General features: G+C 38.8%; 1 protein-coding gene and 1 long non-coding RNA gene across 2 annotated transcripts in view; one reads left to right on the plus strand and one right to left on the minus strand.

Moving 5' to 3' along the window:
* Positions 1-1,222: 1,222 nt before the first annotated feature.
* On the minus strand, positions 1,223-14,492 carry LOC139156535 (uncharacterized). The gene is made up of 3 exons (XR_011557329.1): positions 14,383-14,492; positions 12,452-12,507; positions 1,223-1,523 (listed from the first exon to the last, which is right to left on the minus strand). It is a non-coding gene; the product is annotated as an uncharacterized lncRNA (long non-coding RNA).
* The window catches only part of COL6A1 (collagen type VI alpha 1 chain), a 48,819-nt gene continuing 37,188 nt past the window's right edge, over positions 14,388-26,018 (plus strand). Inside the window, exons 1-7 of the mRNA XM_070732301.1 lie at positions 14,388-14,749; positions 16,106-16,238; positions 18,564-18,764; positions 22,008-22,167; positions 22,914-23,024; positions 24,641-24,661; positions 25,950-25,970. Coding sequence (XP_070588402.1) covers positions 14,641-14,749; positions 16,106-16,238; positions 18,564-18,764; positions 22,008-22,167; positions 22,914-23,024; positions 24,641-24,661; positions 25,950-25,970 — 756 coding nt within the window. The 5' untranslated portion in view covers positions 14,388-14,640. The remainder of the gene's footprint in view (positions 14,750-16,105; positions 16,239-18,563; positions 18,765-22,007; positions 22,168-22,913; positions 23,025-24,640; positions 24,662-25,949; positions 25,971-26,018) is intronic.

A 26,018-nucleotide genomic window follows, 5' to 3' on the forward strand; every position in this document is an offset into this window, starting at 1 on the left:
GAGTTTTTTCTGCTTTTCTGTTGATAAAGACTTTTGGTTTTCCTTCTATCGTGTGGTGTGTGTCTTTCTGGACTAATTACCCTGTAATTATGGGCAGTTGGGACAGAACATATATTATATAAATATTATATAAATATCACAGCTGTGACAGGTAAAAACAGGGCGTTGCTTGACATTGAGGCTGGTGAAAAAGAGAGGAGGTGCATTTTGATTGGCTGGTGGAAAAGATAGGAGCTCCGTTTGGATTGGCTGGTGATTGATCATTTGAACCAATGAGAACACTCCATTTATATTGCGTTAGCTAAGTCTGGTATGGTGAAAAAGATAGGAGGGGCATTTTGATTGGTTGGTGATAATTTGAATCAATGCTTCATTTAAATGGAGTTAGCTAAGTGTGGTAAAAGGGGTCTTTCAACGGGTCCCTAGCCAAATGGGTATGAAGGCATAGAGGTGTGAAGTCCCCAGTGCTGGAGGTTCAACTCCTGCACCCAATGACCTTTCCTTGATTTCTCAATTTCCTATGGTAATTTGCATTGTCACTAAATTTATTTATTTATTTTTACACAGTATTGCATTCAAATATGCATGTTTTTATGCACCTATATTATATAGATGTCATACCTGTGACAGTAAAAACAAGGAGTTGCTTGGCATTGAGGCTGGTGAAAAAGATAGGGGGGGTGTTTTGATTGCCTGGTCAAAAAGATAGGAGGTGCGTTTTCCTTGCTGATAATTTGACCCAATGACAATGGTCCGTTTATATGACATTGATTCGAATATGTGCATTTTTATATATCTACTATAATATAGATGTCATACCTGTGATAGGTAAAACTAGCAGCAATGAAGCTGTTTTGGCAAATTCTTTCATTTTCCATACATGTCCTAATTAGATTGATTCTGGCAGCAATCCAGTGCCCAAATTGACATACCCTTGGTTTTTGCGTCGGCCGGACTAGCTTCAATATTGCTACCAGGTAGAAGAACTGCTAATTACGCTTTTAAATTGCCATTCAACATGGAACATGCAATGTCTGAGGAATAGGGCTGCATAGAAATCTAATAAATATATAAATAAATAAAGCTCTTGACAGGACCTTTCAAAGGCTAACATGTCTTCATTCCTTGCATTCCTATGATTCCAACTGATACGCCATTTTAATTTCAGAGATTACAATTCCCATATCAATTGGTGTTTGCAATCACCATCAACAAAGCTCAAAGCCAATCTTTAGAATTGTGCAGTTTAGATCTATACATGGGTTGCTTCTCACATGTTGCATGTTCTAGAGTTGGCAAACCAGACAAACTAGATTGAGCCACAGCAACGGGTTGCCGGGTACAGCTGGTATGTAATAAATACGCATGATTGAATGGTGCCTTCTAGCCTGAAATTAGGATTCTTAGGAATTCTTGCAGAATGCAGAAAGATCAATGACCCCTTCATATTAACTCCAAATACAGCAAGTCACATTTTGCTTTTTGAAGTAGTATTCACAGCAGCTTTGCACTTCTTGGGTCTCCTGTTAGGAAAAAAAAATGTTTATGGATTGTGGGCTAAATTCATATTGAAAATATCTAGGTTAGTCCTCATCACAGGCATTCTCACATTAGGAAATCTTGTAGAATTAGTTTGGCTTTGGGCAACAAGCTTAAACAAATCATAATGTGGTTTAGTGTGTCATGTGAAGCAGATTTCTTTTTGATGAATAGTAATTTATTAATGGGAAGCTCGAATTTTCAAGAAAAATATTTCATTCAATGCTTTACATGTTCAGCCTTTTTCTTACAGTTACAGAGGGGAAAAACCCTCTTGGGATAGAATCAGGTTCAAATGTTGGGGAATTGGTTTTTGCACTTTATCTAATTACCATAAAAGAGCACACATAGCCAGGATTTTCTCTTTATAGAATTCTAGAATTGAAAGGACCTAGTTATGCCCTCAATGCCAACAACTTGCTCATTTCAGGAATCCAAAATATATCAGTCCCAACAAATGTCTGTTCAGTTGCTGTTAAACACATTCAGCCAGGGAGAGCCCCACCTCACTAGATAATTGGTTCCATGGTCAAACCTCTCTTACATTAGGACATTTTTCCTAGCACTAAACAAAAAATGCCTTTTTATATTAACACTGTACCACAGCTTAACAGAGAACAAGATGTGACCTTTAGTCAGATACTTGAAGTCCCCTCAGTCATCTTTTCTGAAGACTAAACAAATCCAGTCTACTCACTCTCTCCTTTGCTCATTCTTGCTGTCCTTATTTATACTTGTTCTTAATGAACAGCCTGGTATAGACAGCCCCATTATATGCATTCAAGCAAGCAATTACTCCATATTCTATGTTCAAAGCCATATTGTATGTTTAGCTGGGTTGCTACATGGAGGAGGAAGAGGAGCCTTCATTTAGTCACCAAGGCCTCACCTGAGCTGAAATATTGAAATGGGACAGAAACCTTTGTGAGGATTTTGTTTAGCCCATGAATACAACCCTGAGAAAATATGGACTTCAACCACTCCTTGTTCAGCACCATATATGAAGAAATCACCTTAACGGGGACAGAATGGAAGTTCAGCCATGCAGAATAAAAATCCACTACTTGACTTAGCAACTGTATTCTTAAATGCAGCTTCATTTTCTACTCCTAAACAGTGTTGTCTCTAATTTTTTTTTGGGGGGGGGGCGGAAAAGTATAGTGTCTGAGCGGCAGTCCCTTCGGGACTGGGCGGCACAGAAATAATAATAAAATTTCCCTCTCGGCTTCTGGGCAGGTTTGGAAAACTCTGAGTTGATGATGATTTTTAAGTGAGCGATTGCTCACTGCTCAGCTTAGAGGGAACTATGCTCCTAAATCATGTTTAGCTCCTGCTCAACTCCACCATACTTTGCATATGCATTTCTTCGAAGTTGTACAGTATACTTGTACATCTATTGTTTTCTTTTAAGTGACATATTTTACATTTATCTTAAGTACACTTAATTCTATCCTGGAGTCAGGACTATTAATGGCTCCTAATTGGGATAGCTATATATTACCTACCATATTTTTCAGGGTATAAGATGCACCCTTTTCCTCTCTAAAAGAGGCTGATAATTAGGGTGTGTCTTATACAGAATATAGCTTTTTTTTCTCTCCAGCCCTAATTAGCTGCTAACGATCTTCCCAGACCTTACCTTACAGGCTCTTTCATTGTTACTTTCTACCAAGAATGTATTCCAAACTCTGTCTTTGTAGGGGGGGGGGGGAGTTCATTGCTTTACTTGCTCCAGATATTTCTTTCCAGCCCTAACCAAACATGAATGGAATGGAATGGAATGGAATGGAATAGAATAGAATAGAATAGAATAGAATAGAATTCTTTCTTGGCCAAGTGTGATTGGACACACAAGGAATTTGTCTTTGGTGCATATGCTCACAGTGTACATAAAAGAAAACATAGATTTGTCAAGAATCATGAGATACAACACTTAATGATTGTCATAGGGATCAAATAAGCAATGAAGAAACAATCAATATTAATAAAAATCTTAGCATATAAGCAACAAGTTACAGTCATACTAGAAGTGCAGACTTAGTAAAACGTTTGACAGTGTTGAGGGAATTATTTGTTTAGTAGAGTGATGGCATTTGGGAAAAAACTGTTATTGTGTCTAAGAGCAGTGCTCTCTAGCGACATTTTGAGGGTAGGAATTGAAACAACTTGTGTCCAGGATGTGAGAGGTCAGTAAATATTTTCACCGCCCACTTTTTGACTCATGCAGTATACAGGTCCTCAATAAAAGGCAGGTTGGCAGCAATTGTTTTTTCTGCAGTTCTGATTATCCTCTGAAGTCTGTGCGGTCCTGTTGGGTTGCAGAACCAACCAGACAGTTATAGAGAGGCAGATGACAGACTCAATGATTCCTCTGTAGAACTGTATCAGCAGCTCATTGGGCAGTTTGAGCTTCCTGAGTTGGCGTAGAAAAAACATTCTTTGTTGTGCTTTTTTGATGATGTTTTTAATGTACCCAAGCTCTTTCATTATTACTCTCTGCGAAGAATGTTTACCAAGCCCTAAGTCTTTGCAGGTTTTTTCCCCCATTAGTCTAACTTGCTCCAAATATTTATTTTCAGCCCTAACCATGTGCTAACAATGTTCCCAGTTCTTACCTGCTTAAAAGCTCTTTCATTGTTACCAGCAGCGGGCTATCATTCCTGGTCCTACTGGAATGGGCTGGGAGCGCATCCCAACTCCCCGCCCACAGGAGCGCATGCACGCATGCATGAGCATGCACAAATGCAAACGGAAATGGGCAAAGAACCCGGAAATGGGCAAAGAGGTAAGTGCCTGCTCACCACTGCCCGCTGCTGTTTGCCCCCCCACCGCTCACTTACCGCTGTTCGCCTCTGTTTGCCCCGCTCACCTTTCGCTCTCGAGGCAAATGGCAGCAGCGCTTGTGGTGATGGAGAGCCAGTGCAAGAGGCGAGCCCCTCCCTCGCCTCTCGCGCTGGCTCCCCCCCAAAGCCCATGCTCATGCTGGTTCCCCACCACCAACCGGCTCCCCACCACTGCCTGTGCTCACACCAGCTCCCCTCCACCGCCCGCACTCATGCCGTCGAGCCTCTTGTTCTTGGGGTGAACAGCGGCAGTGCGGGCACAGGCAGTGAAGGAGAGCCGGCATGAGTGCAGGCGATGTGGGGGAATCTGCGTGAGCGCGGGTGGTGATGGTGAGCCAGCATGAGCGTGGGCGGTGGGTGGGAGCCAGCACGAGAGGCGAGCGAGGGGCTTGCGGTGGGAAAAGGGCTTGTGGCGGGGGAAGGCAGTGCTCGCTGTGGGGCAGAGCAGGCAAAGGTCCGGGAAAGCGCCGGTTGCACATGCGCACCTGTGCATGCCCAGCGGCACCAGCGGTCATAGCATACGCACTACCTTGCCACCATCGGAACGGCGTTCCCCATCGTTTAGGCTGGGGCCCTCCCCTGATTGTTACTCTCTGCAAAGAAGAATGTTTTTCCAAGCCCTAAGTCTTTGCAGGGTTTTTTCCATTGCTCTACTTGCTCAGAATTTTTCTTTCCAGGTGCTAATGACATCCCCAGCTCTTACTGGCTTGCAAGATCTTTCATTGTTACTCTCTCAGAATAAATTTTTTAAGCCCTTAACCAGGGGATAAAATAATGTGCTGAGGCTGACCTCACTAAGGACCCTAACTAGATGATTACCTGGTAAGCAGATTCTTTTCACTATTTTCCTCCCCAAAACCTAAGGTGTGTCTAAATACTCTGAAAAATATGGTAATTGGGATAGCTATATATTAGGAAGTGTATGACTCTATGTAGCCGTAGCTGAAAAAAACACAAATGAGCAAGAACCATTGTATTCAGTTTCTGCTTCTGGTCCTTCATTTGGCAACTGAACAGCCAATATGGGCTCCAGGTGTTGGACTAGATGGGTCTTCTTGTTTTATCAAGCAAGGTCTTATTTTAAAAAAATGTTCTTAGAATTGATTATGCTACTGATATCTATGTGCTAGAGGTAATTTACACACCAACTACAGAGGCATCCTAAAGTGTTAATGATGAAAACCTCCATTCTCTGTCTTGCCTGTTTTCTGTCACCCTATTTTAACTATAGCAGCCATGCCTTTTTCTCCAAACTAAAAATAAAATTAGGTGTTTATACGTAGGTTTGGTTGTATTCTGAGGATACAATTACAGTGATCCCCCGAGTTTCGCGATCTCAATCTTTGCGAAACGCTATATCGCGATTTTTCCACCCGATGACGTCACTCCCTTCCTTTCTCATCTTTCTTTCTCTCTCTCTTTCTCTATCTTGCTTCTTCCTCTCTCATCTCTTTCTTTCCTTCTCTCTCTTTCTCTATCTCTCCCCCTCTTGCTCTCGAGCGGCGGGCGGCACCCAGGGAAGGTTCCTTCGGCCGCCCAGCAGCTGATCTGCTCGGCAGCGCAGTAGCAGCGAGGAGCCGAAGATGGGGTTTCCCCTTTGCGTGGGCAACGGGGAAACCCCATCTTCGGCTCCTCGCTGCTACTGCACTGCCGAGCAGATCAGCTGCTGGGCGGCCGAAGGAACCTTCCCTGGGTCTTCAACTCCCAGAGCGGCGGACAAGCGGCGGCCGGACAAGCGGCGGACAAGCGGCGGCCGGACAAGAAAAGCGGCGGCCGGACAAGCGGACAAGCGGCGGACAAGCGGCGGCCAGACAAGCGGACAAGCAGCAAAACGGCGGACAAGCGGCGGGCGGAAAAGCGGCGGCCAGACAAGCGGAAAAGCGGCGGAAAAGCGGAAAAGCGGCGGAAAAGCGGCGGGCGGAAAAGCGGACAAGCGGCGGACAAGCTGAAAAGCGGCGGACAAGCGGGCAGGCAGGCGGCTCCTCAGCTGCTGGGTCTTCCCAGGTGCGGAAGTAAAAACACCATCTGCGCATGCACGGCCATGGAAAAAGGGGCGCGCATGCGCAGATGGTGTTTTTACTTCCGCACCACTACATCCCGAAAAATCGATTATCGCGAGGGGTCTTGGAACGGAACCCTCGCGATAATCGGGGGATCACTGTATCTTAAGGATAATTAAGAAAAGTATTGTTCAGATAAATTTTCTTTCCTGATTTACTTTTTCTTTCTACAGATATCACTCATTTTGCTGAGATTCACTATATTTTCTAAGATATTTTGTAATATGAAAATACTTTAATTATTGCCATTGCAGAATACAAATCAAGCCTCTTCTTCAAAAAGGGGGGATGACTAGGCTGGCTTATCAGATAACTTTTGAGCATAAAGAGTTTGGATCAAAGTTCTAAAGAGAGGATTTGTGTTCTAAAAGAATCATATATTCTGTGGAAAATATACAGAGCTCTGTAGCTAAATGGTATTTGAAGTGACTCATTTTTCAAATGTTGTTAAATTTGTGGGGAACATTGTCCTGAAGCAGCTGAGTGTGCTTAAGCAACCGGCTGCAGAACCAACATCTGTAGCCAAGAGTGGGGCTGTGGCTCTTTCTGAGAAAAAAATCTGAAGGAAGCTGGGATCAAGCCCAGCTGTGATTCCTTCAGGGGAAAAAACCTTGATGTCTACCAGATGTAAAAAAAAACCCCCAAACCTCCCAAATATGGTAAAAGAAAAACCCCAGCAAAAATCATGCCATTATCACTAGGACATACTGCTTAAAACAAACTTAAAATATTATTCATCTTACTGCTGTTTAAATGTTATTTTTCATGCTTAAAAGTTCATGCTCCAATGAACCTAAGGAGCTGTTGTAAAATAATAAATGTAAGTCGGCTTCATCCAGAGTTTGAGTAACAGAATTATAGCTTAGGAGGATATTTTCTTTTTCTGCTGTAATTATCTAGATAACTATGAGAATAAGGGTTGAAAGCAGGAGAGAATCAGAGTGATAAAACTCGAATTCAACAAGGTTTCTTGCCACTTGATCCAGTGCTATACATAGTATACTTACTTTTCCAAAGGTCTTTGCACAATATAAGAAAAAAGTTGTATTTCTTGGATCCAGTGCTCCCCCTAATGGAAGATGAATGCTTATCTGGATGCTGGAAAACTTGGCCGAATACCCTCAGGAAAAGCATATGGAAACTAATTGAAGCAGTAATAATGGATATAAAGAAAGAAAATACATTGGCCTTGAATATGTGCTGGTAAATTCTATGTTCTATGCTCTAGTGATAGCTAATATACATCCCTGAGTTTTCATGTTTATTTTTTGAGAGGGGCCAAGTCTGGATCTAGCTTCCTACTGAAGTTAAGTTAAATCCTGGGTGTTGTTTTTTAAAACTTTTGTAGGACACTTAAAAAGAGGCAAATGAAGCAAATGACAATATTTCTGTCTTGAGTTTAACTATTTAATTTTCCTAATGTCTTTACGATATATCAGTTAAAGACTTTAAATTACTGCGGTGCATAAGTATTATTTAATATAGAATTTTAATTATTCAAATTCTATTCCAGAAATTTTCTCAAATTTCATTTTAATATCTATTTGTTTAATTAAATATAGAATCTACTACAGGGGTCTCCAAACTTGACAACTTTAAGACTTGTGGACTTCAACTCCAGTCCACAAGTCTTAAAGTTGCCAAGTTTGAAGACTTCTGATCTACTATAAAGTATGAAACCAAAAGGTACCTATCTAACATGGGAAATGGATTCCCTTAATCAGTATGAATTAGATTTTAATGTTGAATTTGTCATAGTTAAAACTCCTGCTTCATTTTCTATTGTTTCTATATCTTTATATCCTTGCAAAGTATTGACAAATCAATCCTGATTATGCTGAAGTTATTTCATTCTGCAAGTTTTCTAGGGAAAAAAGTTTATTCAAACTTCCAAAAACCTAGCTTTGTTGCCAAGGAGATTTTGAGAGCACCATATCTCTCTGTTAAATGCATTAATTTTTAGGAATCTTCTTTCTCTATCTATTAATTTATTATATATGTACTCAGATACGCATGGGTAGGAAAGGTAAAAGATAAAAGGAACCCATCCCTGAGCTGCAGTGATGGTTGTCCTTCTGGAACTTTGTCATTATGGAGTACTTAATGTAAATTTATGAGGGGGGGAGCATTTCAAAAACTATAGAATCAGGCAGCAGCATAACAAAATTGACAAAAATGAAGGAGGTCTGAATACTTTCTGAAAGCACTGTATATACCAGGATGCAATACCATATGTAGTCAGTCACAGTTAAAAGTAAGAATGGCTTTACACAGTGTTTCCCAACCTTGGCAACTTGAAGATATTTGGACTTCAACTCCCAGAATTCCCCAGCCAGCATTTGCTGGCTGGGGAATTCTGGGAGTTGAAGTCCAAATATCTTCAAGTTGCCAAGGTTGGGAAACACTGGCTTAACATACGTGCATTGGCCATTCCTCTATTGGCCATTCCCTACTGCCCTATCTCAGTTTATCAACACATACAGTAGCTAACAAGAGTCCTCATGTCTAAATTCAATTCTTTTGAATTAAAACAGAGTTGTCATGGATAAGCAATCATCTTTGATTTGCTGCAAACCACCAAAGTATTAAGGCTCCTTCTGCAATATCTTTTGCCTGAGGAGCAGATCTTGCTCTTGCTTGATCTACTTCACAACTGGAGAGAAAGGCTGAAGCAAGGAGCTTATTTATTCAGTCAAAAAAATCTGTTTTAATTTATGTTTGGCATAAACATTAAAAGGATGTAGTGTACTTATTAACAAGAACTAATTCAATGAAAACACATCAAAAAGACACAGATCTTAATTGTTTGTACAGCATATTTAAAAATGTAATCAAATGTTTTGTGAAGGCAAATGTCATCTTGATAAGAATATGCATTGAAAATAAGAATAATAAGCTTTTCATGGTTTTTTAAATATTTATATATTATTTTATTAACTGCTTACACCCATTGTGTTCACCATTAACCAAAGAAAAGGAGAACATTATAACATCTGCTAGGTTGATATATGCACAAACATGGAAAAAACAAACTGCGCCGTCAACATTATTCCTAATAATTAAAACCATGCAATGTGCAGAGAGGACAAGACTGACTCTTGAACTTCAAGAAAAAGATGACTCTGACTTTTATATTGTCTGTGGAAATTGGTATAAATGGCTGGAAGAGAAAAAATACCTGCGAAACCTAAATGGCGCAAACAAACAACACTTCAGTACATAAAACAGCCAGAATGTGCCACCAACCGATGGATCCAAAACTTTCTCTAAAACATTTTACATAAACTCTAAAGGGTATCTAACCAGCAGATTACATACTAACACACTTCACCTTTGCAGATCTCATATGCATATACTATTTCGAACAAACTTCCTACTTAATTCATAACTATATTAACTCCACAATACACTCACAAATAACAATAACAGTTGGCTATCCTTGTTCCTCCCCCTTACCTTTCCCTTTTCTCCTTTTCTTTCTTGCTACTTCTATTTCTTTATTATTTAATCTATACCTATGTATGATTGTAAATACATTTATGGACTCTATGTGTTTAAACTGTTTAAATAAAGCCTTAAAAAACAAAGAAAAGGAGGATATTAAATAGGGCAGGAATTGTATTAAGATTCAGCAAGATCTTAATAAACCATAATAGGCAGAAATCAGCAAGATGAATTTCAACAACTTCAAGGCCTTAATTTGAATAGGATAAATTAAAGGCATAAGCACATAATACAAGTGAGAAGAGTGTGAGAGACTTAAAGGCTGGACATGAACTGACAGTATATTCAGCTACAAAAAAACCCAAAATGGGTAGCCCTTGACTTATAACCATTCATTTAGTGACCATTTGAAGTTACAGTGACACTGAAAAAAATGATCATTACCATTTTTCATCCTTCCCACCATTGCAGCATCCTCATAGTCACACGATCAAATTAGGATGCTTGACAACTGGCATGTATTTATGATGGTTGCAGTGTCCCAGAGTAATCTGATTACCTTTTGTGACCTTCCAACCAGCAAAATCAATGGGAAAGCCATATTCACTTAACAACTGTATTTAACAACTGCAGTGATTCACTTAATTATGGTAAGAAAGGTAATAAAATGTAGCAGAAGTCATTTAACAACTATCTTGTTTAGCAGCAGAAATTATGTGTTCAGTTATGGTTGTAAGTCGAGGACTACCTACACAATCCTGGATTACATCAATAAAATTATAATGCTAAATCAAGTCACAGCCCTTTTCTATTCTGCATAGTTAATCACACTTAGAATATTGTGTTCTATTTATTTTGGAAAGAACCAGTGATGGGTTCTAAATCCCATTGCTACTGGTTCACACGCACACTCATTTGTGTGTGTGACACTTCTCCATATGAGCAAAAGCATCCAGGGTAGTTGGGTGCAGCCTCTCGCAGCTGCTGTGACCAGTTCAAAGGACCAGACCAGAGCAGTAGCAACCCAGAACGCTATCAGATTGGAATGTATCTAGGAGAGAGCATGCATGATGCTAAGGAATCTGGAAGGTTAGTGAGAGGTGCAGCTGGAAGCTTTGGCTATGTTTAACCTGGAGAAGAGCATATTGCAGAGAAACATCATAGCTTGTTCTTTCAAGCATAGGGAAGCAGATTTTGATATCTAAAACAATGTCCTACTAGTATAATATGCTCAACAAACAGATTGGGGTGAGGTGGGGAGTGAGGTGAACTATCCTTCTATTTCAGCACAAACTAGATAGACATTTGTTAGGGTTCCTAACAGGTTCCTTCATGAGTGCCTTAGAATTAATTCAAATAAAGAAATAATTTCCACATGGCTTTTTCCAGTTCTTACATTCTATGGTTCTATGATAATTTCAGATAGTTTGAAGCAATACAGAAGTACAATATAACTATACCTCAAAGACTTGAAAAGTGAAAACTGCAAAGATGATAAGGAGGTTGGAGGCTAAAATATGTTAAGAACAGTTGTAGGAATTGGGTATGTCTAGTCTAGTAAAAAGAAAGATTACAAGCAACATGATAGCAGTATTCCAATGTTTGAGGGACTGCCAAAAAGAAGTGGGGATAAACCTATTTCCAAAGCACCTGAAGGCAAGACAAGAGACAATGACTGAAAACTAACCAAAGAGAAAAGCAACCTCGAATTAAGGAGTAATTTCCTGACAGAACAATAAACCAGTGGAACAGCTGGCTTTTAAAAGTTTTGAGTGCTCCATCAATGGAGGCTTTTAAAAAGAGACTGGGCAGCTATTTGTCTGAAATTGTGTAGGGTCTCCTGTTTGAGCGAAGGGTTGGACTAGAACAGTGTTTCCCAACCTTGGCAAGGTTGGGAAACACTGGACTAGAAGACCTCCAAAGTTCCTTCCAACTCTGTTATTCTGTAAATTGAGCCCAACATTTCTGTTGATAAGCGAGACTTTTGTTAAGTGAGTTTTGTCCTATTTTACCACCTTTCTTGCCACATTCTTTAAGTAAATCACTGCAATTGTTGGTAGCACAGTTGTTAAGTGAATCTGGCCTCCCCATTGATTTTGTTTGTCAGAAGGTCACAAAAGATGATCACATGACCCCAGGACATTGTAACTGCCATAAATATGAGTCAATTGCCAAGTATCCGAATTTTGATCATGAGGATGCTGCAATGCTCATAAGTGTGAAAAATGGTCATAAGTTACTTTTTCCAGTATATTGTGGTCACTAAATGAACTGGTGTAAATCAAGAACTACCTGTATCTTAATTTAAGTTCTCTTAATTTAATACATAAGAAAGCTTGAAAATTATTCTTGCAATAATAGGAGAAAGTATTGGATCATGAAAGATACAGAACCTGAGACTACAATTCTGTGAACGTTTACTTAAAGTAAGCAGGATTAAAAATTAATAGATTTGCCTTGAAAGTAAACGTGTACAACATACTAAATTATTGGGGACCATTTGCAAAGGAAAGTACAGTAATTTGTTCTTCCCTAAACACCTAATTAGCACCTAATTAATATTACCTTCATTAAAATGATGAGAACAAAACTTCTTTTCATGGGCAGAAGGGAAAGTAAGCCTGTAAAGTGAGAAAATAACACTATCTAAAATTGTCTGTAACACAGTATTAAACTTTGTTTCCTGGAAATCTTGGATTCAACAAGCAACATTCAAGATTCCAGTGACAGATTCTGTTTATATTGTATTACTGCAATATTGATTGTAATATTTTGTTCTAATAAAATATATTATGTGAAACATATTAATAAATTCCGCCTTTATTTTTCACATTGAGAAGAATTCCTTGGGTATCCAAAGTTTGAAGTCTATTGTTCTAAGACAGGGTGTCAGATTCGCATCGTCATGTTGTTGTGACATATTATGACTTTTTTTTCCTTCACTAAAATGGGGGTGCAGGTGGCCAGCCCAGGCTGCAAAATTTGACACTCCTGTTATAAGACACGTTTCTCCACCTCAGCAATTTTAAGATGTATGGACTTACCGGTAAGTACCAGAATTCCCCAGTCAGTGCTCACTTAGGCATACAACTGTGACCAAAGAATTAATAGCTAGGTTAGGAGAACCATGAACATTTAAATGCAGGTGGAATTTTTAAAGACATAGATAATGTATTCATCTTTCAGTCTCTGCACTCTATTGCCATTTGATTCTGATGCAAAGAAATTCAAGAGTTTGTATCACTCATCAACTACAAGAAAATCAAAATAAAACTATGTCTGAATGCTGAAACAAAAGTTTTCTGATCTGACTTTATTCCTGTTCTGTAGTTCTTCCATAATTATGGAAAACAAGTCCCCATTGTCAGAATATGTTGCAGAGAAATCTGTATCTTACTTTGTTACTAATTTACTGTTGCTCTTTAAAACAAGCAAGAGTAAATTCATGTACAAAATGAAACTACAGAATGATCACTTTCATTTTGCATAACATGCCATCAGAATCCAGCCACTGTAGTTTATTAAATCTTGATGCTCTCTTAATATTTATTTATTTATTAATTAAATTTGTATGCCGCCCCTCTCCGTAGACTCGGGGCGGCTCACAATACAATAAAAACAGTTCCTGACAAATCTAATAATTTACAATTTAAAATTTAAAATAGTTAAAAAAAACCATTTTTAAACAGACATACCTACAAACATACCATACATAAATTATATAGGCCCGGGGGAGATATCTCAGTTCCCCCATGCCTGACGACAAAGGTGGGTTTTAAGGAGTTTGCGAAAGGCAAGGAGGGTAGGGGCAGTTCTAATCTCTGGGGGGAGCTGGTTCCAGAGAGTCGGGGCTGCCACAGAGAAGGCTCTTCCCCTGGGGCCCGCCAAACGACATTGTTTAGTTGTCGGGACCCGGAGAAGGCCCACTCTGTGGGACCTAATCGGTCGCTGGGATTTGTACAGCAGAAGGCACCTGTACTGAATTCAGCCACCTTGGCTTATGTAATAAACTATGGAAGCCCAGCATATGAAATCAGTAAACATCTATCAAATACTAGTCTTAAAGTCATTACAAAATGTTGTACAGCTACTCTGCAAATGAAGGGAGAACTATGTTTGTTCCTGAATAGCCACTATTCAAATTTAATAGTTTGTTATTCTACAAGTTTGCAATTGTTTGAGTTATTCATCTTCCCACTTTTTTTTGATACATTACCTTTCCATTACATCCTGCATGTTGAAAAACACACCAATACAGAGTTCACATTCCTAGAGTGAGTTGTAATCTAAAAGCCTAAATGAAAGTGTGGGCACCAAGTCTTATGTCTCCCTGCTAATACAGAAAGGCAGATAAGAAATCATTTTGCCATTTATGAGGGATTCTTCATTGCAAAATCAGAGCATATAGAAACATGCCTTTCTACTTGAGGAAGGTACAAGAACAACTGCATTAAAAGGAGCCATCTCCAAGGAGTCTGGGGTGTTTCATGACTCACCAGCTGGAGCTGAGAGTTCAACTGCAGCAGAGGCCGCCTGTTCCCTCCCCTCTGAAAGGATTGCTCTGGCTGCTTCGACGTCCCCGGCCGCTCCCGCCGTCGCCTCTTTCCTTTCCTTCCTACACTTTTCGAAACTCAGGGAAGGAATAGAAACTTCACAAAAATTAGCAACTAAAAGAAACTGGGTTTGAACTTTCCCTCGTTGCGCTTCTTTTGCATTTTCAGATCTCACCGAATGTTAACTCCGCTCCGTGCAAGATGAAGTTAGCCTGCGTCTTTCTTATTTTCCTATTTCAGGACTGTTTTTTAATAAAGAGGGTTCTCGCTCAGGGATCAGAAATATCCAACAGAGTAATAGCTTTCCAAGGTAAGAATATGTTTCCATGTTTCTGGTTTCTCCTGCTGTAATGGACTGAAAGGATGAAGCTGTTAATCGTAATCCAACTCCACCTTTGCCCTACTCTTTCAGTACAGATTTTTGATCGTGATATTTTGTTTAAACTTTTGCTTATATATGGATTTGACAAAGAGAAATTTAGGTGCAGGGTAGCAATATGCATTCCACCAATTTAAGTAAAGAATATCCATGGTGCAGTTTTTGGAGAGAGGGAGAGAACTTTCTGTGTCCCATTTTTCACAATAAATGCGAGCTACAAGTAAAGAATATGCGTTTGGTAGGCATTCCAAAATATGTGCAATATGTGTGCCTTGCAAGATTTTTATTTCAGTGATCAACTGAACTACCAGGTCAGGTAATTTTAATGATACTTTGAAGAAATAGGCAGAACTGGCAAGCAAAATAAAGAGTGTTATTTTATAGAACAAGAAAATATCTCTTTGAAAGTGCCTTGAAAAACAGGGCAGCAAAATGATCGGTTTTGAATTATGGATAGTAAAGCAAAAAAAAGGAAGGAAAGAAAATATTTCCATTCTTGTTGGAAATTATAATGTCCCAAATATAAAGTCAAGGGAGTAATGAAAAAACAATTAAGAAGAATGTTTTCCTGTAAATGTGTTTTTTTAAAAGTGCATTTTAAAAGTACAGTCAGTGTGTAACTTATTTGAGTAACTACTGCAAATTTTCATTTCAGAAATCAATTTTTCCAGTATACAACTGGAATATATGATTTTTACCTGCTGATTTTGAAGGTTGTAAATTTTGGGATCAGATTGTAATAGGCCATTTATGTATGCAAATATAATCTTAAATGCCTAGGATTTTGCCACACTGAGAGGGTTATCTACCCATATTGACATATTGACATCCCCATAATTCTAGTGGACCTGTCAATTATGTTTGATGCTGGAAGTAAATTATATAAATTCCTTCAAATGGCTTTTCTTTTCGTTCCCTGTGTTTCCAAAGCTCCTTGTATATATTGTCTACATATCTCTATGCATTCTCTTGCAAATTTATTAATAAATTATGTGATTATTTTCTTACTAGTTTTCTAAAAATAGAATGAGTCTAAGAGACCCTGGTTTGTCTAGGCCACCAAGTGACCTCAGAGCAAAAACAAGCCTATATAATTTGTTACTGAGGTTGCATTGGTGAGTAAGCCATAGGGAACAAAGGAGGTCTTAGTTTTGAATAAATCTGCAGTGTTCTGTGACTACAGCTTCCTTCCATATAACCTGATGCATTGAAAACTTTCTGATGAATTTTTTAATGTAAACATGTTAACCTTTTATTTCTAAATTGCCCATTTCTGAATTTTAACAGATTGCCCAGTGGATTTGTTTTTTGTCCTGGATACCTCTGAGAGTGTTTCCTTAAGGGTAAAACCTTTTGGCAGAGCCAACGTTGACAAGATCAAAGCATTCACTAATCAATTCATTGATAAATTAAATGACAGGTACTTTACATACTCAAGTTTCTTGAATGTGAAAGTTATTGTAAAAAATCATTATTATACTGATTTGGAAACCTCTTTCTCTTGGCCATCCTGCCCTTTCTCTCTCACCTTTCATCTCATGCCTCCAACATGCATAAGCATGTGCAGAAGAAGAAATAATGATTTCTAGAGAGGCCATCTTGACAATCAAAATGGGTCTACAAAGTCTGGGCAGTCAGACTACTGAAGCCTGCACAGAACTACAGAGAAGCTTCTGGGTGGATGTTAATATTTTTGGATAATTGTAAAAGGATCTGACATTTTCCTAATAATTGGAATAAGCAGTACTTTTGTATTCATTTTTACGCTCTAATTAACAAATAATGGTGATGGTGTTCCTTCTGAAAATGTTTCTTCAAAACGTTCCCTAGTCATTAGTTTACATTTATTTTACAATTTGCTGTTTCCACAGATTCATAAAAACATGGAAACATGGGGTTTTTTTCAAATATTCCTGGGCCAATCTTTTTACTGATGTAGTTCCTTTTCTGAATTGGTAGTTGTGCTCAAAAATGTTCAAGGGAGCTGAATTTTAAAGTCAGGAAACAGCAATAGAAATAATTTTTAAAAGGCAGCTGTGGTAGAAAATCCAATTTTGTATATAGGTATATTTGAAAACAGAACTCTGTTTTGGATTTGGCCAGATCCTGACCCCACAACCCTAAGTAGCTTATTACCTTTTTTTTTTCACTATCTGGGTGGCCCATGCAAAAAAACCCCAGATGATGATGATGATGATAATAATAAGTGTGAGGGTGCATGTAACATTTTTACTGATAATGAAAAGGAATTGAGACTACTATAGATGCATTTTAAGCTTATTTGCTCTCATCAGCCAGCCATACCATTACTGGGATTTGAACCTACAACCTCTGCCTTATAAGGCAATGGCCTTAGCCTCTAGACTACAGGCTTTCCTCCTTATCAGCTTGTATCACAGAAGGGTTATATGTATTTTTTTTTGTCAAGTCACCCTGGTATGCTCAAATATGGGAGGAGCATATAGCTTCCTTTTTGTACATATACCATAATCCTTCCCTGGTACAAGCTGATAAGAAGGAGAGCCTGTAGTCTAGAGGCTAAGGCCACTGCGTTACAAAGCAGAGGCTGCAGGTTCAAATCTCATTAAGGATATGCTAGGCTGACAAGAGCAAATAAGCTTGAAATATATCTATACTAGTCTCCCTTTTCATTATTATTAGCAAAAATATGTTACACTTATAGATTATAGTTGTTAGCTATAAAAAGCTTATCTGTCTTGGAATATGGTCCCTGGTGGGGCTGAGAGACAAAAAGGAAGTTATATGCTCCTCCAATACTGTACTGTATTTGGATATATCAGGATGACTCGACAAAAAAAATTACAGTTATAGTTATATTTTACTGCATCATGAGAAGTAGTCTCCTTCCAAACTGCATTTGAATCTTCCACAAATTTAGGGACAATTTTGATGGGCTGAATAAAGGCAGTGTGTCTAAAAAACATTGCTCCTGTGTTTTCATGTTTACTTTTTGAGTGTCAGGGAAAGAAAGAAGAGAGATAAACAACTAAAAGAGGTAGACCAATTCTGGGGAACATCTATATGGAGCAACCAGAAGCAAAGATGGTTATAGATACTCATCAGATACCTGTCTGCTTCTCTGATGGCTAAAGCTTTGACGAGAAGAGACGAAACATGTTAGGCGACCATTTTCAGATGAAGAAGATTAATTATCATTTCTACTGGTGTGAATAGGATCAAGCAAATGAATCACTCTACTACCATCAGTCTGATTCTCTGCTGCAAAAACTAAGACTACAGAAGTCAAACAAAGTCTTATTTTTCCCTCTCAGGAAGCAGAGGTCACAAAACAGCAATCTAAATGACACTACAGGACAATAGCCACAATGATTAGATGTTGCTAGCATTTGATGGAGTTTGTACTGTAGTCCTGAAGTTACTATTGACCAGTCTCAGCAGATACTTCCTGTATGGGCTTAGCTGTAATGGACAGAATCATGTATGAAATAGTTGGGTGGCTTGCCTTGCAGCAGTAGAAATAAAATCGGCTGGTATCTGTTTTTGTCATTCCTCGTACTGAAGATAGGATGCATGTTCCTTGGGAATATCTCATCATTGCTGAGGTTCTGCCTCATTCTTCATCCATATTTACTGTCCTGATATCTCCCACTTTCTCATTTTTCTCAAACTAATAATACTTTACTATCATTGAGAAAAAAAACATGTCTAGGAAAAAAGGGATGAGTTCTTCGCACTCAGCCCCTCCTCTTTTTTTTTTTTACAGATACTATCGCTGTGACCGAAATCTAGTGTGGAATGCAGGTGCCTTACATTATAGTGATGAGGTGGAACTGATCAAGAAACTTACCCGGATGCCCAGTGGGCGAGTGGACTTGAAGAACCGCGTGACCTCAGTAGAGTCTATTGGAAAAGGCACCTATACTGACTGTGCCATTAAGGCAGGGCTTGAAGAACTACTCATTGGGTAAGTTGGAACCATAGTTTCTCATTGCACCAATAGAGAGAAATAACAATGTGTGTGGAAGTCCGCACATCTTTAGAAGACAGAGGCCTTGGGCATTGATACCATCATTCTAACCCTAGAGACCCAGCAACTATAGTAAATGAGATTTAAGAAAGAATTCCGACTAAGTATATTCTTGCAAAAAACCCCAAAACCCCATAGTGTTTGAATGTGTGAGGGCTCCCTCACATGAGGGTTTTTTTTTAAAAAAAGGATTTGACAAGACAGCCATTTGTCGAGAATGATATAGAGTCTCCTGCTTGAGCAGGATTAGGTTGGACTCCAAAGCTTCTTCCAGCTGTTATTCTGTTATTGTGTTGTATGGGGAAAAGCTTGGAATATTTTACATAGCATTTGTTTTACAAAACTTTAATTTTTATCACTACCAGTTTTCATGTTTTTAATGTACCTTCATCCCCTTCAGTGTTACACATTACACATCCCTTGGAAATGTCAAAATCATTTGACCCTAGATGATCCTAAGAGGATATTCATTAAAAGATCATTGGAGCCAGGCCTGGACAACAAAAACCTATGCTGAAATTTGAAATGGGACTTTTTACCTCCTCCTGTTGGCCGCGCCTGATTGATTTCCAGCCTTCCGCCTCTGACTATTGAGCTCTGCCTTTTCTCCTTCCCTGAAAGGGCCCTAGCTGTTCCACCTGTTCCATCACAGCCCCTCCTGTCACAGCCACTTAGTCACAGGCCTTTCTTAGAACAGGCACAAAACCCCATTCATCCCGAACCTTTGGGCGCACAGGACACTTTGCTACCAACCAATCAGAGGAACAAGTTTGCTTTTGCTCTCTTTGTGTCCACTAGTTTACATGGACGGTTTCCTTCCAGTGAAAAAGGAAAGTTGGAGATTCATCCCTTTTGCTCTCTACGTGTCCACTAGTTGGAGTGAAACTCCATTCAAACTTGATGGGGCGGGAATGGAAGGGGAGGCATTTCTTCTGCAAACACTCATAAAAAGCAATTGATGCCATCGGAGGGAGAGAAGGGGAATGGAACTCCATTCAAACTTGATGAATTGGGAGGGGGGGAACCACCTTCTCCCTCATTGCAGTGAGAGAGGAAAGTTGGAGATTCATTCCTTTTCCACTCTGTGTATTCACTAGTTTCCAACCCTTCCCAAACCTTCTATTCTTTTCCCCTTCACTCTTTCTTTTTCCCACTTTCCTCTCTTTCTCTCTCTTACTTTCCATTCCCCTTCTCTCCCTCTCATGGCATCAATTGCTCTTTTTGAGTATTTGCAGAAACAATGCCTCCCCTTCCACCACCACCACCCCCCATCAAGTTTGAACGGAGTTCCATTCCCACTAGTGGACACATAGAGAGCAAAAGCATACTAGAGGGAGAGTTCTTGCTCCTCTGATTGACTGGAAGCAAAGTGTCCCATGCGCCCAAAAGCTCGGGGTGAATGGGGTTTTGTGCCCGTTTGGAGAAGGGCCTGTGACTAAGTAGCTGTGACGGAAAGGCTGGGCTGAACAGCTAGGGCCCTTTCAGCGAAGAAGAAAAGGCAGAGCCCAATAGTCGGAGGTGGAAGGCTGAAGACCAATCAGGTGCGGCCAACAGGAGGAGGTGAAAAGTCCTAGACCCGCTAAAATTGGCTCTTTCGAGGGGGAGGGGGAATAAACATTAAAAAACATTTAAAAAATTAAAATGAGAAATGGGAAACAGATTTAATACATAAATTTTAAAAATGCAGGAGGGGCAGGTGTTTTGCACATTTTCAGAAAACTTTTGCAGGCACTAAAACCAAGAATTTCAATGTTTACATTGAAGGGTTTACATAATATGTCGTGGTTCAAGCAGCAGGATATCTCTGTATCCATAAAATCTCATCTAGCAAGATGAAAATAATTTTTCATTTTTAAGATGTATGCACATAACCATAAATAGAAATAATCACATACATATTTTACTTCAAATTTGTATTCTCCTTCCCAGCAGAATGATGTTTTTATATGGAAAACCCAGATAGTCTTTCATGGAGGAAGCAGTTCTCATGTTAGCTTTTATATGTGAGCCAATGAGTGAAATGGACTTTTTCTCTGTTAAAAAAGAAAACATCCATGTCCTAGTTGAAATGTGCGCTGGAATGTGTGCATCTCTGCATGTATGCTTTTATCTATTTGAAAATTAAATATTTGTCTTTGGCCTAATATTATTTATCTTAGTGTTTTGATTTTTTTTCATTTCAGGGAGAGGCGTCTATTTTTGTTTTCTATTTAAACGACAACAAAATTGTGCATAATTTAACAAAACATTATTATTTTCTGAAAGTTTTAGAAGTATCAGGAGCGAATAAATTTGTTACAGTTGTGTATGAGTGTGTGTGTCTATATATGGAAAATTGGAGGAGAAAACCTTCATACTTAAAATACCTCTATTAATTTTAAGACTGGAAAGAAATGACTGTCATTTATTATGGAACTAGACATATATCTAATATTACTATAAAATAGTAGTAACCAGTAAAGGGCAGCAACATTTTTTACTACTACACTGTGGCTGTGGCTTGGTCATGTGACTGGGCGGGAGTGACTTGTCAACCATGTGAGTGGGTAGGAGTGGCTTACTGGCCATATGACCAGATGGGGGTGGCTTGATGATCATGTAAATGAAGAACTATATGAAGTATCTGCATATACTTTTGCAACTGAGTACTTCCGTGTTTTCCCAAAATTAACACCTATCCCAAAATAAGCCCTGGCCAGATTTTTAAGTGTGCATGTTATATGAATCCTACCCCCAAATAAACCCTAGTGAAGGGGGTTGGGCATGGCCGGCACAGGAGGCAGCGCATGTGCACAGGCCGATGATGTCTGGCAGCAGCTGCAGCTCGTGCAGCACAGCTCAGTTGATGACATGTCCAAGCAGGAGGTAGAGGCAGAGATGGGGGTGAGGAGACACATGATCTGGAGAGTTTATCTTTCAGTTCTTGTTGTCTTGTTGTCAATGTTCCTGGTGTATTATTATTGTTGTTGTTGTTGTTACTACTACTACATTTTTACCCCAGTTTTGCCTTCTCCTATCTCTCTGACTATGTTTCTGTGTCTGTCTCTCAACTCAGGGCAACATATTACACTAGCAGAAAAGATAAAACTCCATAGTACCATTTAGGATGGTGATGTGATGAGAGTGCACAGTTTTATAGCAGGGTTTGATTTTCATTTGCTGGTTTTAATTTTTTTTCAGCGGATCTCATCATAGGGAAAATAAGTATCTTATTGTGGTGACAGATGGACATCCCTTAGAAGGTTACAAAGAGCCCTGTGGTGGACTGGAAGATGCTGCCAATGAAGCAAAGCACCAGGGGATCAAAGTGTTTGCTGTTGCTGTATCTCCAGACCATCTGGTATGAAATGTGTACACATGAATGATATTAGAGCAATTACTGTTAATAAATAGAGATGAGTCTAGGGAAGCTCTTGTTCAGGAGATGTGCTTGTTCCTATGATTTTGCATACTATGGCCAGCCACACAGGTGGCACCCTTTGCTCTAATATTTAATTGTAATAATCACAGATGCTGCACTCTTTGTGCAGCATTTCCTAAAACTATATTGATTCTGATTTAAGCTGGGTCAGTTTTGCAGATTTAAAATGTTCAATACATCATATGCCTAATTATGCCTGGCCAGATAAGGTACACATGCTAAAATGAATAAAACTTTGTGTTACCTTTAAAAAGAATCATTGGCAATTCTTATTGTTCAGATATTTTGGTGTGTGGCAAATCTTTCAAAAAAAATAATTGATAGCTAAAGGTCAGTCATTAAGATTGACCTTTCCATGCATTCTTTCAACTGTTGTGCTTCATTTGGCAGAAAGGGGCAGTAGGTACAGAAAATTCCAGAAAACATGCAACGGCATAGAAATGTGTGTGTAAAGAAATATTTTCAGATATTACAGTGAGTGCACTGGCACATTACATAGACAGCTATAATCAAACCTACATCAACACAGATGAGTGGAATCATATTTGGATCTTTATGTGAATATTAGAATACCAACAGTCACTGCAGCAATTTAGCTCACTGCTAAATTCACAAGCTGACATTGCAATGAAAATATAGTTTTGATTTATTTTATTTTATCCTAGGAATCCAGATTAAATGTGATTGCTACAGACCATGACTATCGTCGCAATTTCACAGCAACTGTACCACAAAGCGATATTCCTAGAACAATTGACACCATCATTGAAATGATTGTAAGTCTTAGTGTTTCTTTTCTGTTTATTAGATCTATTTATAAAAAATTATTAGATCTACTTATAAAAATACAATAACAGAGACTCAAGTAGATGAGTTTTCTTCTGTCAAATTTGCTTTTCAACAGCATTAATTTTAAATTTAGAGATACTTTGCTGTTGAATCATGTATCGTGCATTAGATATTCTATTCCAGAGCTTTATCCACATAAAGAGCTGATAGATAGGTTAGTGAAGATTGGACTTAATCCCTGGATAGTTCAGTGGATTTGCAGCTGGCTGAAATGTAGAAATAAGAGAGTTGTTGTTAATGGCGAGTATTCTGAGCAGAGCCTGGTTACAAGCAGTGTGCCACAAGGGTCTGTTCTGGGACCTATTCTTTTTAATATGTTAGTGAGTGACAGAGGGGAAGGTTTGGTAGGGAAGGTTTGCCTATTTGCTGATGACTCTAAGGTATGCAATAGGGTTGATATTCCTGGAGGCATCTATAATATGGCAAATGGTTTAGCTTTACTAGATAAGTGGTCAAAGCAATGGAAACTGCAATTTAATGTTTCCAAATGTAAAATAATACACTTGGGGGAAAGGAATCCTCAATCTGAGTATTGTATTGGCAGTTCTGTGTTAGCAAAAGCTTCAGAAGAGAAGGATTTAGGGGTAGTGATTTCTGACAGTCTCAAAATGGGTGAACAGTGCGGTCAGGCGGTAGGTAAAGCAAGTAGAATGCTTGGCTGCATAGCTAGAGGTATAACAAGCAGGAAGAGGGAGATTGTGATCCCACTGTAGAGGGCACTGGTGAGACCACATTTGGAATACTGCGTTCAGTTCTGGAGACCTCACCTACAAAAAGATATTGATAAAATTGAACAGGTCCAAAGACTGGCTACAATACTGGTGGAAGGTCTTAAGCATAAAACTTATCAGGAAAGACTTCATGAACTCAATCTGTATAGTCTGGAGGACAGAAGGGAAATGGGGGACATGATCAAAACATTTAAATATGTTAAAGGGTTAAATAAGGTTTAGGAGGTAAGTGTTTTTAATAGGAAAGTGAACACAAGAACAAGGGGGCACAATTTGAGGTTAGTTGGGGGAAAGATCAGAAGCAACGTGAGAAAATATTATTTTACTGAAAGAGTAGTAGATGCTTGGAACAAACTTCCAGCAGATGCGGCTGGTAAATCCACAGTAACTGAATTTAAACATGCCTGGGATAAACATATAGCCATCCTAATATAAAATACAGGAAATAGTTTAAGGGCAGACTAGATGGACTATGAGGTCTTTTTTTGCCGTTAATCTTCTATGTTTCTATGAGCTATAATTGCACTTATCAATGTACTAGGGGGTCACCATCAGTGAACTGCAGGACAATACTACTTGGTCTGTTGTGTAGATGTTGGATGGTTCAGGTGGGAAATTGTGGCGGGTTGAGCATGTTCTTTCGGATTGTTATTTATGTTGAGATTGGTCTTTGGCATCATACGAATTTCGTTGCATGGGTATACTGTGTATATATATATACAATAAAAATAAAGCGTTTATTTATTTATTATTTATTTATTTATTTATTTATTATTATTTCTGATCATTTTCTTCCTTATTATTTCTTTCAGAAAAATAATGTGGAGCATGTGGTAAGTTTTTTCAGTGCCCTTTTGCTCATTCAAGAATCATTTTTATCGTGTACATTTTCTAATTTCTTGTCACTATTTCTTTCCTAGTAAATTTTGAGCTAGTAAATTCCTAGTAAATCTTGAGCTAATGTTAATCTAAATGCCATGATTCACCCTTATTGCCTATGATTTAGTAATAAGGAAACAGAAAAATGTTCTTGTCCCAAGGAAGAACCATATCTTGCACCAAATTTACAGCCCTCTGCTCAGATCACAAAGGAGGATTCAAAATGTTAGTCTCCTATTTAAAACGCAATGTAAGCTCTGCAAACATGTAAATATTTGAGAATGTAAATAGTTTTTAAAAACTTATTTTATAAAAACTGGAATTATCAGTAAGTCAGTATTTATTTTTAAATCTAGTTTTCAGGGGGTGGAGATGTTTTTTGAATAAGTCTAGGCATTAAGTACGAATGGTCTTTGGCCGCAAGATTCACGCCAAAGAGTTTCCTACTAAAAACATTTATTTGGCTGCTTGTCAGCCTGATTCAGGGTCAATTTTCTGCAGCAGTAGACTGGTCTCAAAATGGAGGCTCCAACATGTGCTCAGTAACTTAAAAATATGGCATCCTGGAGCTGAATGATAGTCCTCTAGTTTGTATTTTGCTCTAAAGGCAATGCATCAGATTGGGCTAAGTGCCAAGGTAAATTTACATTGGCACTGGGCCCAATCTGATGCATTGCCTTTTGATGCATTGCCCAATCTGATGCATTGCCTCAGATGTTTTCATTCTAAAGCAGGGAATACTGGAAATATAGCTGAACTTCTTGAGGGTATCTTTCCCTTTTTTCTTACCATGCTAGAGATTTGCATATTGACAGGCCCTACATCAACATAGATAGTTTCTGAAGAGAAAAGCCTAGAGCAAATAGCAAAACAGAGGATTATCATGCTCTTTTTTGTGTTTGTCCCCTGAAATAAGTCCGTACAACATTTTTTTCTTATAATTTTTTAACAACACATTTAGGCATATCCAAGCAATATAACTTTGTTGGTTTTTTGATGACTGTTCAAATGGACAGGAAACTAATCTAGAAGCACTCGTCAATTGAATTATGTCATGTGGCAGCCTCAATTCCTGGGAGAACTCACCAACTTTGTGTTGGAAAGTGCCGCTCAATTTTTCTAGCTTTTTACAAATGAAGGGATGAAGGAATGCTTTTAAATTAGATCAAAAGAGAAATGTACTCATTCTATAAAAGTAAACTGGTTAACTATTTTAATGGTGTTTTTTTATTCTGCCAACAGTGCTGTTCCTATGAATGCCAGGTGAGTGTTATCTTGACAGCCCAGCAATATACACAGTCTTGCTTTTTA

Source organism: Erythrolamprus reginae, chromosome 1 (assembly GCF_031021105.1).
Source record: "Erythrolamprus reginae isolate rEryReg1 chromosome 1, rEryReg1.hap1, whole genome shotgun sequence".
In the NCBI taxonomy this organism is placed as follows: domain Eukaryota; kingdom Metazoa; phylum Chordata; class Lepidosauria; order Squamata; family Dipsadidae; genus Erythrolamprus; species Erythrolamprus reginae.